Source organism: Salmo salar, chromosome ssa02 (genome assembly GCF_905237065.1).
Source record: "Salmo salar chromosome ssa02, Ssal_v3.1, whole genome shotgun sequence".
NCBI lineage: Eukaryota > Metazoa > Chordata > Actinopteri > Salmoniformes > Salmonidae > Salmo > Salmo salar.
Window position 1 is genome coordinate 15,505,045 of NC_059443.1, and position 14,827 is coordinate 15,519,871.

A 14,827-nucleotide genomic window follows, 5' to 3' on the forward strand; every position below is an offset into this window, starting at 1 on the left:
CCTCACATCCCCAAATATACACATTCCCCCTCACATCCCCAAATATACACATTCCCCTCACATGACCATTATGCGCATGAAGCACGGTGTGTCATTTCACTTTTGTGTATAGTCAATCATAATTGATCACAGAGGTACGTAATGATTATATACATACAAATTGGGCCAAGTTAAAACCTAGGCAACATCGCTTTTTGATGTCTATAATCCTTTATGACCGACCGTATGTACCTCTGTGATTAATTATGATGCGCAAAGTGAATAGAATTTGTTCCACACCTACCATGCGTCATGTGCATGTGAGGTGAAATGTGTATATTTGGGGATGTGAACACTCAGTTTGTTTGACCTGACGAAGATCCGGTTCGGATCGAAACGTTGTCAATAAAGCTGTGAATTGGGAGGTTGATTCAATAATATCTGCCATTTAGCAGACGCTTTTATCCAAAGCAACTTATAGTCATTTTATATGTGGTGTTATGCTCTACCTACTGAGTCATACAGGACTACACTAGTGTACCATGCTCTACCTACTGAGCCATACAGGACTACACTAGTGTACCATGCTCTACCTACTGAGTCATACAGGACTACACTAGTGTACCATGCTCTACCTACTGAGCCATACAGGACTACACTAGTGTACCATGCTCTACCTACTGAGCCATACAGGACTACACTAGTGTTCCATGCTCTACCTACTGAGCCATACAGGACTACACTAGTGTACCATGCTCTACCTACTGTGCCATACAGGACTACACTAGTGTTCCATGCTCTACCTACTGAGCCATACAGAACTACACTAGTGTACCATGCTCTACCTACTGAGCCATACAGGACTACACTAGTGTACCATGCTCTACCTACTGAGCCATACAGGACTACACTAGTGTTCCATGCTCTACCTACTGAGTCATACAGGACTACACTAGTATACCATCCTCTACCTACTGAGTCATACGGGACTACACTAGTGTTCCATGCTCTACCTACTGAGCCATACAGGACTACACTAGTGTACCATGCTCTACCTACTGAGCCATACAGGACTACACTAGTGTTCCATGCTCTATCTACTGAGCCATACAGGACTACACTAGTGTACCATGCTCTACCTACTGAGCCATACAGGACTACACTAGTGTTCCATGCTCTACCTACTGAGCCATACAGGACTACACTAGTGTGCCATGCTCTACCTACTGAGCCATACAGGACTACACTAGTATACCATGCTCTACCTACTGAGCCATACAGGACTACACTAGTGTACCATGCTCTACCTACTGAGCCATACAGGACTACACTAGTGTACCATGCTCTACCTACTGAGTCATACAGGACTACACTAGTGTACCATGCTCTACCTACTGAGTCATACAGGACTACACTAGTGTACCATGCTCTACCTACTGAGTCATACAGGACTACACTAGTGTACCATGCTCTACCTACTGAGTCATACAGGACTACACTAGTGTACCATGCTCTACCTACTGAGCCATACAGGACTACACTAGTGTACCATGCTCTACCTTCTGAGTCATGCAAGACTACACTAGTGTACCATGCTCTACCTACTGAGTCATACAAGACTACACTAGTGTACCATGTTCTACCTACTGAGTCATACAAGACTACACTAGTGTACCATGCTCTACCTACTGAGCCATACAGGACTACACTAGTGTACCATGCTCTACCTACTGAGCCATACAGGACTACACTAGTGTACCATGCTCTACCTACTGAGTCATACAGGACTACACTAGTGTACCATGCTCTACCTACTGAGCCATACAGGACTATACTAGTGTACCATGCTCTACCTACTGAGCCATACAGGACTATACTAGTGTTCCATGCTCTACCTACTGAGCCATACAGGACTACACTAGTGTACCATGCTCTACCTACTGTGCCATACAGGACTACACTAGTGTTCCATGCTCTACCTACTGAGCCATACAGAACTACACTAGTGTACCATGCTCTACCTACTGAGCCATACAGGACTACACTAGTGTACCATGCTCTACCTACTGAGCCATACAGGACTACACTAGTGTTCCATGCTCTACCTACTGAGTCATACAGGACTACACTAGTATACCATCCTCTACCTACTGAGTCATACGGGACTACACTAGTGTTCCATGCTCTACCTACTGAGCCATACAGGACTACACTAGTGTACCATGCTCTACCTACTGAGCCATACAGGACTACACTAGTGTTCCATGCTCTATCTACTGAGCCATACAGGACTACACTAGTGTACCATGCTCTACCTACTGAGCCATACAGGACTACACTAGTGTTCCATGCTCTACCTACTGAGCCATACAGGACTACACTAGTGTGCCATGCTCTACCTACTGAGCCATACAGGACTACACTAGTGTACCATGCTCTACCTTCTGAGTCATGCAAGACTACACTAGTGTACCATGCTCTACCTACTGAGTCATACAAGACTACACTAGTGTACCATGTTCTACCTACTGAGTCATACAAGACTACACTAGTGTACCATGCTCTACCTACTGAGCCATACAGGACTACACTAGTGTACCATGCTCTACCTACTGAGCCATACAGGACTACACTAGTGTACCATGCTCTACCTACTGAGCCATACAGGACTACACTAGTGTACCATGCTCTACCTACTGTGCCATACAGGACTACACTAGTGTTCCATGCTCTACCTACTGAGCCATACAGAACTACACTAGTGTACCATGCTCTACCTACTGAGCCATACAGGACTACACTAGTGTACCATGCTCTACCTACTGAGCCATACGGGACTACACTAGTGTTCCATGCTCTACCTACTGAGTCATACAGGACTACACTAGTATACCATCCTCTACCTACTGAGTCATACGGGACTACAGTAGTGTTCCATGCTCTACCTACTGAGCCATACAGGACTACACTAGTGTACCATGCTCTACCTACTGAGCCATACAGGACTACACTAGTGTTCCATGCTCTATCTACTGAGCCATACAGGACTACACTAGTGTACCATGCTCTACCTACTGAGCCATACAGGACTACACTAGTGTTCCATGCTCTACCTACTGAGCCATACAGGACTACACTAGTGTGCCATGCTCTACCTACTGAGCCATACAGGACTACACTAGTATACCATGCTCTACCTACTGAGCCATACAGGACTACACTAGTGTACCATGCTCTACCTACTGAGTCATACAGGACTACACTAGTGTACCATGCTCTACCTACTGAGTCATACAGGACTACACTAGTGTACCATGCTCTACCTACTGAGTCATACAGGACTACACTAGTGTACCATGCTCTACCTACTGAGTCATACAGGACTACACTAGTGTACCATGCTCTACCTACTGAGCCATACAGGACTACACTAGTGTACCATGCTCTACCTTCTGAGTCATGCAAGACTACACTAGTGTACCATGCTCTACCTACTGAGTCATACAAGACTACACTAGTGTACCATGTTCTACCTACTGAGTCATACAAGACTACACTAGTGTACCATGCTCTACCTACTGAGCCATACAGGACTACACTAGTGTACCATGCTCTACCTACTGAGTCATACAGGACTACACTAGTGTACCATGCTCTACCTACTGAGCCATACAGGACTACACTAGTGTACCATGCTCTACCTTCTGAGTCATGCAAGACTACACTAGTGTACCATGCTCTACCTACTGAGTCATACAAGACTACACTAGTGTACCATGCTCTACCTACTGAGTCATACAAGACTACACTAGTGTACCATGCTCTACCTACTGAGCCATACAGGACTACACTAGTGTACCATGCTCTACCTACTGAGTCATACAGGACTACACTAGTGTACCATGCTCTACCTACTGAGTCATACAGGACTACACTAGTGTACCATGCTCTACCTACAGGGCCATACAGGACTACACTAGTGTACCATGCTCTACCTACTGAGCCATACAGGACTACAGTAGTGTACCATGCTCTACCTACTGAGCCATACAGGACTACACTAGTGTACCATGCTCTTGTAATGCAGGATTTGGGTGGGCTTACTATGTGAAGAATGCCTCATTGATTTTCATTGTGTAGGCTCTGCTCGTGTCCACCTGGTGGATCTAGATGGACACACTGCTCTGCACTGGGCAGCTCTGGGGGGGAACGCTGAAGTCTGCCAGGTCTGTCTTTTCACCTTTATACACTTTTATTATCCCTGAACACTTCTTCATTTGTCTTCATTACCTTTCCTTATAGACTGTGTTAAGGGTGTGTTGTTATGGTCATTGAGCTGGTTGGCTGGTACTGTAACCTCAGTGTGATGGTCATGGTAGTTGCTGATGGAGAATGGGATCAGTCCTAACGTCCAGGACCAGGCAGGCAGGACTCCTCTCCAGTGTGCTGCTTATGGAGGGTACATCACCTGTATGGCTGTACTACTCATGGAGAACAACGCCGACCCTAATATACAGGACAAAGAGGTACACACACACACACACACACACACACACACACACACACACACACACACACACACACACACACACACACACACACAAACAAACAAACAGCACACACAGACATACAGTACACACACACACACACAAACAGACACACACACAGTACACACACACACACACACGCAAACAGACACACACACAGACATACAGTACACACACACACACACACACAAACAGACACAAATACAGACATACAGTACACACACACACACACACACACACACACACACACACACACACACACACACACACACACACACACACACACACACACACACACACACACACACACAGACATACAGTACACACCTGGACCTGCAGGGAGACATCAGACAGACAGACAGACAGACAGACAGACAGACAGACAGACAGACAGACAGACAGACAGACAGACAGGACAGCTCTCCACTGGTCCTGTCTTACCGTGTGTGTCTGCAGGGCAGGACAGCTCTCCACTGGTCCTGTCTTACCATGTGTGTCTGCAGGGCAGGACAGCTCTCCACTGGTCCTGTCCTACCGTGTGTGTCTGCAGGGCAGGACAGCTCTCCACTGGTCCTGTCCTACCGTGTGTGTCTGCAGGGCAGGACAGCTCTCCACTGGTCCTGTCCTACCGTGTGTGTCTGCAGGGCAGGACAGCTCTCCACTGGTCCTGTCCTACCGTGTGTGTCTGCAGGGCAGGACAGCTCTCCACTGGTCCTGTCCTACCGTGTGTGTCTGCAGGGCAGGACAGCTCTCCACTGGTCCTGTCCTACCGTGTGTGTCTTCAGGGCAGGACAGCTCTCCACTGGTCCTGTCTTACCGTGTGTGTCTGCAGGGCAGGACAGCTCTCCACTGGTCGTGTAACAATGGCTATCTGGATGCTGTGAAGCTGCTGCTGAACTCTAATGCCTTCCCCAACCACATGGAACACAACGAGGAGAGGTGAGGAGGAGGTGGATGATGAGGAAGTGCCTCGTCTATAGTTTGGAAGGACATCAGCTCCTACAACAGTAGCAAGTATCGATTTAGATTCAAAAAGTAGCTGTTGGTATTGTCTTGCTAAGGCAATTTAGTTTTCGTGCTGTCTCTCTACCTAGTGGCCTACTTAATTGTATTTTTACTTGTATTTTCCTACTGGCACTGACTTTGCTGATAACTACAGGTAACTGGCAAGATAAAGGAAACCCCATCACATAGTGTCTTAATAGGGCATTGGGCACCACGAGCCAGAACCGCTTCAATGCACCTTGGCATAGATTCTCCAAGTATCTGAAACTCTTGGAGGGATGCGACACCATTCTTCCACCAGAAATTCCATCATTTCGTGTTTTGTTGGTGGTGGTGGAAAAGGCTGTCTCAGGCTCCGCTCCAGAATCAACTGGGTTGAGATCTGGTGACTGAGACGGACATGACATGTGGTTTACATCTTTTCATGCTCCTCAAACCATTCAGTAACCACTCGTGTCCTGTGGATGGAGGCATAGACATGGCAGCCAAAATAATGTCCTGCACAGCATTTTCATACATGACCCTAAGCATGATGGGATGTTAATTGCTTAATTAACTCAGGAACTACACCTGTGTGGAAGCACCTGTTTTCAATATACTTTATATCCCTCATTTCCTCAAGTGTTTCCTTTATTTTGGCAGTTACCTGTACTTTATGAGGGAAAATGTACTTGCTACGATAGTGATGTTGTCTCACCTAGCTATGTTAAGATGAATGCACTAATGTCACTCTGCATAAGAGCGTCTACTAAATGACTGAAATATCAATGTAAAAAGATATGTAGTAATTTTCCGAAACAATTTTGTGAATCTATTCTCTGTGTTTTTCACAAAGCAAGTTCATTAGGTTAAAGATGCACTATTCTGAAATCACTGCGCCATTTCCTGGTTACTAAAATTCTAATTCTAATATCAGTTTATGTGACAAAACAAGCAAGTATATTGTAGAGAATCATTGTAGCATCTAAACCGCTGTGAAATATATGTTCCATAACCAATAATGTTGTATTTTCAGCTGTTTGAACCTGGTGTACAGAAGCAAAAAACTTAACAACAGGAAGCGTGTGTGTGTGTGTGTGTGTGTGTGTGTGTGTGTGTGTGTGTGTGTGTGTAGGTACACCCCCCTGGACTACGCTCTCCTAGGGGAACACAGTGAGGTGACTCAGTACATGTTGGAGCATGGAGCTCTGTCTATAGCAGCCATCCAGGACATCGCTGCTGCTTCCATCCAGGCCCTGTATAAAGGATACACCGTCCGCAAGGCCTTCACCGAGAGGAAACAACTACTGATGAGACACGAACAGCTACGCAAGGACGCAGCCAAGTACCATACACACAGACACACACATGTACACACATAGAAACAAGCATTGTGATCCATCCCCTGTCTGCTCAGTACTCTCTGTCAACAAATCTATCATAGTCAACCAGATCATGCCATACACACACACACACACACACACACACACACACACACACACAGACAGACAGACAGACAGACAGACAGACAGACAGACAGACAGACAGACAGACAGACAGACAGACAGACAGACAGACAGACAGACAGACAGACAGACAGACAGACAGACAGACAGACAGACAGACAGACAGACAGACACACACACACATTCTCTTTCTATCTATTTTCTCTCTCTCTCTCTTTCTCTCTCCTCTCCCTTTCTCTCCATCTCTCCCTGTGTTATTCCCCCAACCCATATAGAAACAGTCACACTCTCTCCATATCCATCTTTCCACCTGTCATCACAACACACACATACATCTTCTCCCTGTCTCCCTCTCTCTCTCTCTCTCTCCTCTCTCTCTCTCTCTCTCTCTCTCTCTCTCCCTGTCTCCCTCTCTCCCTGTCTCCCTCTCTCTCTCTCTCTCCTCTCTCTCCCTCTCTCTCCTCTCTCTCCCTCTCTGTCTCTCTCTCTCTCTCTCTCTCTCTCTCTCTCTCTCTCTCTCTCTCTCTCTCTCTCTCTCCCTCTCTTTCTCTCTCTCTCTCCCTCTCTCCCTCTCTCTCTCTCTCTCTCTCTCTCTCTCTCTCTCTCTCTCTCTCTCTCTCTCTCTCTCTCTCTCTCTCTCTCTCTCTCTCTCTCTCTCTCTCTCTCTCTCTCTCTCTCTCTCTCTCTCTTTCTCTCTCTCTCTCTCTCTCTCTCTCTCTCTCTCTCTCTCTCTCTCTCTCTCTCTCTCTCTCTCTCTCTCTCTCTCTCTCTCTCTCTCTCTCTCTCTCTCTCTCTCTCTCTCTCTCTCTCTCTCTTGCTCACACATCCCTCTCTTATAATTCTACACTGTTTGTATAAACAGCCTGTAAGGGTCTCTGTGTGCTTGGGACTCCTATTAGACTTGGATTACTGAAAGGATTCTCCTGTTGTTCTTTGTAACGTCGGGACTAGTTTGTGATGTTAGAGTCAGGGCTGGTCCAGCGGTAGGGTTTAGATAAGGCTTTGAGATAAGGTTGTTACTAGGGTTAGGGTGTATGTGTGTGAGACGTGTGTAAGATGTGTCATGATGTCACTCAGGAAACGCGAGGAGGAGCAGCGGAGACGGGAGGCGGAGCAGCAAATCTCATTGGCCAGAACAGAGAAACAGAGGATGTTATTGGCCCGCGCTGAACAGGAGCAGCTGTCATTGGCTGAGACTATGAAGGAACTGTCAGTGTATGAGAGAGAGGCAGGGGGCGGGGCTAATACAGCCTCCAAAGCAGAACAGATCAATAGCAAAGAGGAGACACGGAAACATAGAGGTACGGACATACACACACACACAGGAGGCTGCTGAGAGGAGGACGTATCAAACATGTGTTTGATGAATTTGATACCATTCCATTTATTCTGTTCCAGCCATTACTATGAGCCCATTCTCCCCAATTAACATGACACCAAACTAGTTTTCATTGGGAAGGCAGATATGTGAATCCAACTCATTACTGTTCCTTTGAGACGGGCGCTCCTCCCTCACTGCTTTTGTCCGTTCACGTCACGGGTCATAGACCGGTGCCCCGCGGCTCGGCTTAATCAGATCCGCTCAATGAATAACAGGTGAAATTATGAATGCCATCTTCATTATCTCCTACCATGTTGCACAAGTTGACTGCAGGTATTTACTTAAAAAGTAGCTAGAAATATTCAAATGTATTAAAAAACTTAAAAGAAGTAGTTTAAACAGTATTGACGGTATTGAAAAACCATCCCGTGGCTATTTCCAAAACCCTGGCCTATGGTATATACGGTACACCGCCCAAACCTAACACACACACACACACACACACGTATATACACACACACACACACACACACACACACACACACACACACACACACACACACACGTATACACACACACACACACACACACACACACACGTATACACACACACACACACACACACACACACACACACACACACACACACACACACACACACACACACACACACACTCACCCACTCTGTCAATCTCTTACTTCCCTCTCTTTCTCAGCACATAGAAGCAGACCCTTCAGGAGAGGGAAGGAGGCACAGCCAGCCAAAGACCCTGACCCCGTGGTGACCCCTCACCCCTCAGTGACCTCTGACCCCATGCCCCCTGCCCAGGGGTCTAGGGTCAGGGAGCGTCTCTCTCCTGCAGGCTGCAGCCGACCCCCCAGCCCAAAACACAGACCCCCCACCACACCCAGGACCAAGAGACTCACCTCTGCAAACACACACACTCCCTCCAACACACACACTCCCTCCAACACACACACTCCCTCCAACACACACACTCCTTCCAAAACACACACTCCTTCCAACACACACACTCCTTCCAACACACACACTCCTTCCAACACACACACTCCTTCCAACACACACACTCCTTCCAAAACACACACTCCTTCCAACACACACACTCCCTCCAACACACACACTCCTTCCAACACACACACTCCTTCCAAAACACACACTCCCTCCAACACACACACTCCTTCCAACACACACACTCCTTCCAAAACACACACTCCTTCCAAAACACACACTCCCTCCAACACACACACTCCTTCCAAAACACACACTCCCTCCAACACACACACTCCTTCCAACACACACACTCCTTCCAAAACACACACTCCCTCCAACACACACACTCCTTCCAAAACACACACTCCTTCCAAAACACACACTACCTCCAACACACACACTCCCTCCAACACACACACTCCCTCCAACACACACACTCCCTCCAACACACACACTCCTTCCAAAACACACACTCCCTCCAACACACACACTCCTTCCAAAACACACACTCCTTCCAAAACACACACTACCTCCAACACACACACTCCTTCCAAAACACACACTCCTTCCCACACACACACTCCATCCAACACACACACATCTACTCGCCCCACCATGGATCAAGAAGCCCCCAGCACCAGGGAACGCACCCCTAGAAGCAAGAGAGATACACACACCAACACACCCAACCCCAGACACAGAACACGCCCTGCCACAGACCATACCACCTCCTCCAGCAAGAACCACACTAAAGCCTCCACACAGTCACACCGCCCCAGCAGCAAGCCCAGGGAGGGGGACAGAGACCAGGCTGCCTGCACTATCCAACGAGCCTGGAGGAGGTAAGGTTGAAGCCTGCTTTTCATTCTTCCCATTCCCTCTCCAAGCTGAGCCAGTACTGGGGGTACTGCCATGGAATAGAGCCTGTGGCCCCTTTACCAAAGCAGAGGGGCTCAGGTAGTTTCTCTCTGGACCGATACCAAGGTTGGCTCTGAGATGGCTTCCCAAACAGCCTGGAGGAAGTGTGTGTATGGTTGAAAGGGGGGAGGGGTATACTGTGCTCCACAGTAGCGTTCTCTCATACCATGAGAGTGTGGCAGTGCCATGTGGTGCCCACATGTCTTCCCTCCACACACACACACACCAACTTACACACAACGTCTCCCCCTCTCGCTCTCTGTGGTCTGGCTGCCTGCCCTCCTACCATCAACACCTCCATGACGGGGGAGAGAGGGGGAGACAGGGGGAGACAGGGGTATAATCTGGAGCCCTCTCAGTGTTTTAACGAGAGGCTAAAAGTTCAGGCGTGCCATTCTAATAGCTACCAGCAGCCTCTCATTCAGGATCTACTACCCCACATTGGAAAGCCCTCTGTTCCCAGCCACCAGTAGATGTGTGTGCGTGCAGATGCGTGCACTGATTTAATTGTAGTATACAAGTAATAAGCTTTTTCTACTAAGCTCTTGAAGTATGCCATGGCCGGGTTCAGTTCCCCGAGAGGAAGTGTTATGTATTGATGCTGAAGAGTAGCGGACCCAGAATTGATCCTTGTGGAACCCCTGAGGTTGGACACTGAATTATTATTTCTCACCCCTCTTAAAGCAGCTTTTCCAGGGATGCCTGTAACGTTTTTCAGTGAACTGAATAATGTCCAAATGTCATGTGCTGTGTAATATACAAACCGAATAGGTTGGACAAATGAAGGCCTCTCTAATGTACCGTGTTCTGGGTGTGTTTGTGTGTAGGTTCCATGTGCGAGGCAGATTGAGGGAGGCTTTTGGTGCTGGGAAAGGAGTGGAGCCACCTGAGGTCGCCTCCCTCCTGATCCAGCTGCTCTGGGATAGGGCGGCTTTCCCTGGTCACACCCCTATTAGGACCAAGCCTGAGGCCAGAGTTCCACCCACCAAGACAGCAGCCAAGAGCTCAGTGCTGCAAAGCATCTATGGTAAAGCCTGGCGTTCTGTCCAGAATGTTTGATTCTGCCTTTAATTTGTTTCAACTCTGAACTGTTAACATTTACAAATAAACCAATTCTTAACAGCGCCTAGTCGCCTACTGTGAATGGGTGCATTACTGCCGAGCTGCAGCTTCAAACTCCAACATGGAATTAGTATAGGGAGGTGTATAGTCCGCTGAAGATATTAATATCTGTATAGAATTAGTATAGGGAGGTGTACAGTCCGCTGAAGATATTAATATCTGTATAGAATTAGTATAGGGAGGTGTACAGTCCGCTGAAGATATTAATATCTGTATAGAATTAGTATAGGGAGGTGTACAGTCCGCTGAAGATATTAATATCTGTATAGAATTAGTATAGGGAGGTGTACAGTCCGCTGAAGATATTAATATCTGTATAGAATTAGTATAGGGAGGTGTACAGTCCGCTGAAGATATTAGCAGACCTCCATCTAAGAAATGTACAGTTTCGCGATGAAGGAAAACGTTTGTTTCCTGAGGTGATGGTATGACGCTGTTTGGTTTGGAATGTGATGTTATGTTAAAACAGAATCAGAGTAGCATCAATGCAGAGCAATAACTATTTACCTTATGATGTTAATATACACATGCAATCACACTCTCAGCTGTGAATACATAGTTGTATAATCATATAGAGATGTGTGTGCGTTGTGTGTTGTAATAACTTCTGGTATGGGTCCGGCCCGTAGACACACCTGACCTTCATCACACATGACCAGGTGATGATGGGAGAATGGGCAGACACCTACTAGTGCCAACACACACAGGCATACACACCGTCACACACACACAAACATACACACCGATACAGCCAGATAGACCCCCTACCTTTTCTGGCCTGACGTGGTAGCCCGCCCCCTTTCACACATACACACACTGACTGTCCTGTCGACTGTCCTGTCGACTGCTGCTGTGAAAAGTTCAGAGCTGTCAGGGGGAATGTCAGACAACTGCGTGGAGCTGTCTGCTGAACACACACACACACACTCATGAAACCCATAGTCTCTCTGTCAGACATACAAACCAGTCAACCACATTCACCTGTGTGTGTACAGAGGAATCGCAGAACGTTGGTGTTTTCCCTATTTCTTTTGTTCAGTTTCAATCTTCTTACAGGTTGACATTTCCAAGTCGTTACTTCATTCCTTTCACCATGCAGTGTTTGGTGGTACAGGTGTAGTGTTGACAAAAACTGTTATCACTTGCAGGCCCCAGCGGGATTTGAACTCGCGACCCCTGGTTTACGAGACCAGTGCTCTAACCACTGAGCTATGGAGCCTTGCTTTTTACAGTTCAACCAGGAGGAGAAAAGGATTTAAATGATACTCCCTTTTGAGAACGAAGACAGCCACACACCCAACCTGACAGGCAGGTTACCAGTCAGACTCCTAAAACAAAGGACTCTCCCTGATCTCACTTATACAGCTTACCTCAGTTTAGCAGTTACAGTTAGATGCACGAATGAAACCTAAATGAGATGGATTGCAAATGCCCTATTTTACCTTGGTCTTTCCAGAAGGACTGTGTGTGTAGCGATTCACCATAGCAGCCCTGGCCAATTTGTATATTTCAGACTAACAATGTTGCTATTTTTTTGTCTTGCAGTAGGCTCTCCAGATGTTTCTGTGTATAATGACTGTATGTGTGTGTGTGTGTGTGTGTGTGTGTGTGTGTGTGTGTGTGTGTGTTGATATATGTATGGAGATGATGTGTGTTTATTGTCTTGTAGGAGGTTCTGTGGCCCGAAGGGGGCGCTCTCTCGGGGGTTCTCAGTCTCAGATACTGCTGGACCTGTCACTACGCACACACAGCCAGCGTGAGTACTATCTCACACACACACACACACACACACACACACACACATCACTGGATCACTAGTCACTTTAATAATGCCACTTTAATAATCTTTACATATCTTGCATCACTCATCTCATATGTACACTACTGTTCAGAAGTTTGGGGTCATTTAGAAATGTCCTTCTTTTTGAAAGAAAAGCTCAGCTTCATTAAATAGTATCCGCAAAACACCAGTCTCAACGTCAACAGTGAAGAGGTGACTCCGGGATGCTGGCCTTCTAGGCAGAGTTGCAAAGAAAAAGCCATATCTCAGACTGGCCAATAAAAAGAAAAGATTAAGATGGGCAAAAGAACACAGACACTGAACTCTGCCTAGCAGGCCAGCATCCCGGAGTCGCCTCTTCACTGTTGACGTTGAGATTGGTGTTTTGCAGGTACTATTTAATGAAGCTGCCAGTTGAGGACTTGTGAGGCGTTTGTTTCTCAAACTAGACACTCTAATGTACTTGTCCTCTTGCTCAGTTGTGTACTGGGGCCTCCCACTCCTCTTTCCTTTCTGGTTAGAGCCAGTTTGCGCTGTTCTGTAAAGGGAGTAGTACACAGCGCTGTACCAGATCTTCAGTGTATTGGCAATTTCTCACATGGAATAGCCTTCATTTCTCAGAACAAGAATAGACTGATGAGTTTCAGAAGAAAGTTCTTTGTTTCTGGCCATTTTGAGCCTGTAATCAAACCCACAAATGCTGATGCTCCAGATACTCAGCAAGTCTAAAGGCCAGTTGTATTGCTTCTTTAATCAGGACAACAGTTTTCAGCTGTGCTAACATAATTGCAAAAGGGTTTTCTAATGATCAATTAGCCTTTTAAAACAATCAACTTGGATTAGCTAACACAACGTGCCATTGGAACACAGGAGTTATGGTTGCTGATAATGGGCCTCTGTACACCTATGTAGATATTCCATAACAAATCAGCACTTTCCAGCTACAATAGTCAATTACAACATTAACAATGTCTACACTGTATTTCTGATAAATTTGATGTTATTTTAATGGACCAAAAAATAGCATTTCTTTCAAAAACAAGGACATTTCTAAGTGACCCCAAACTTTTGAACGGTAGTGTGTATATATTGTGTTTTATACCATCTATTGCATCTTGCCTATGCCGCTGTGTCATTGCTCATCCATATATTTATATGTACATATTCTTATTCCGTTCCTTTACTTAGATTTGTGTGTAGCAGGTAGTTGTTGTGGAATTGTTAGATTACATGTTAGTTATTGCTGCACTGTCGTAACTAGAAACACAAGCATTTCTCTACACTCGCATTAACATCTGCTAACCATGTGTATGTGACCAATAAAATGTGATTTGATTATGGGAATAGAGTGATGTGGATGAACTGTACAAAATCAGTTTCCTCTGTTCGCATGTTATTTCTGTATGTGTTTTTGCAGTGAGCAGTGTGGAGTGTGTGCACCTGTGTGATGCAGTGGGGCAGGCCAGCCAGTACTCCTACCACCTCAGACCCCACAGCGCTGGACAGGGCCGGGGGAAACACTGATGACCACACACACACCCTGCATGTGTCCTTCATGGCTCAGTTGGTAGAGCATGGTGCTTCTGATGCTTGGGTACTGGGTTTGATTCCCAGGACCAGCCATATGTAAAATGTACAGTGGGGGAAAAAAGTATTTGATCCCCTGCTGATTTTGTACGTTTGCCCACTTACAAAGAA

General features: G+C 46.5%; 1 protein-coding gene and 1 non-coding gene across 2 annotated transcripts in view; one reads left to right on the forward strand and one right to left on the reverse strand.

Annotated features, from left to right (window-relative positions):
- The window catches only part of invs (inversin), a 46,031-nt gene extending 31,204 nt beyond the window's left edge, over positions 1–14,827 (forward strand). Inside the window, exons 11-20 of the mRNA XM_045712823.1 lie at positions 4,120–4,205; positions 4,359–4,505; positions 5,359–5,465; positions 6,646–6,855; positions 8,054–8,277; positions 9,014–9,351; positions 9,697–10,151; positions 11,055–11,254; positions 13,019–13,105; positions 14,547–14,827. Coding sequence (XP_045568779.1) covers positions 4,120–4,205; positions 4,359–4,505; positions 5,359–5,465; positions 6,646–6,855; positions 8,054–8,277; positions 9,014–9,351; positions 9,697–10,151; positions 11,055–11,254; positions 13,019–13,105; positions 14,547–14,653 — 1,961 coding nt within the window. The 3' untranslated portion in view covers positions 14,654–14,827. The remainder of the gene's footprint in view (positions 1–4,119; positions 4,206–4,358; positions 4,506–5,358; positions 5,466–6,645; positions 6,856–8,053; positions 8,278–9,013; positions 9,352–9,696; positions 10,152–11,054; positions 11,255–13,018; positions 13,106–14,546) is intronic.
- On the reverse strand, positions 12,496–12,568 carry trnat-cgu (transfer RNA threonine (anticodon CGU)). Its single transcript has one exon. It is a non-coding gene; the product is annotated as a tRNA-Thr (tRNA).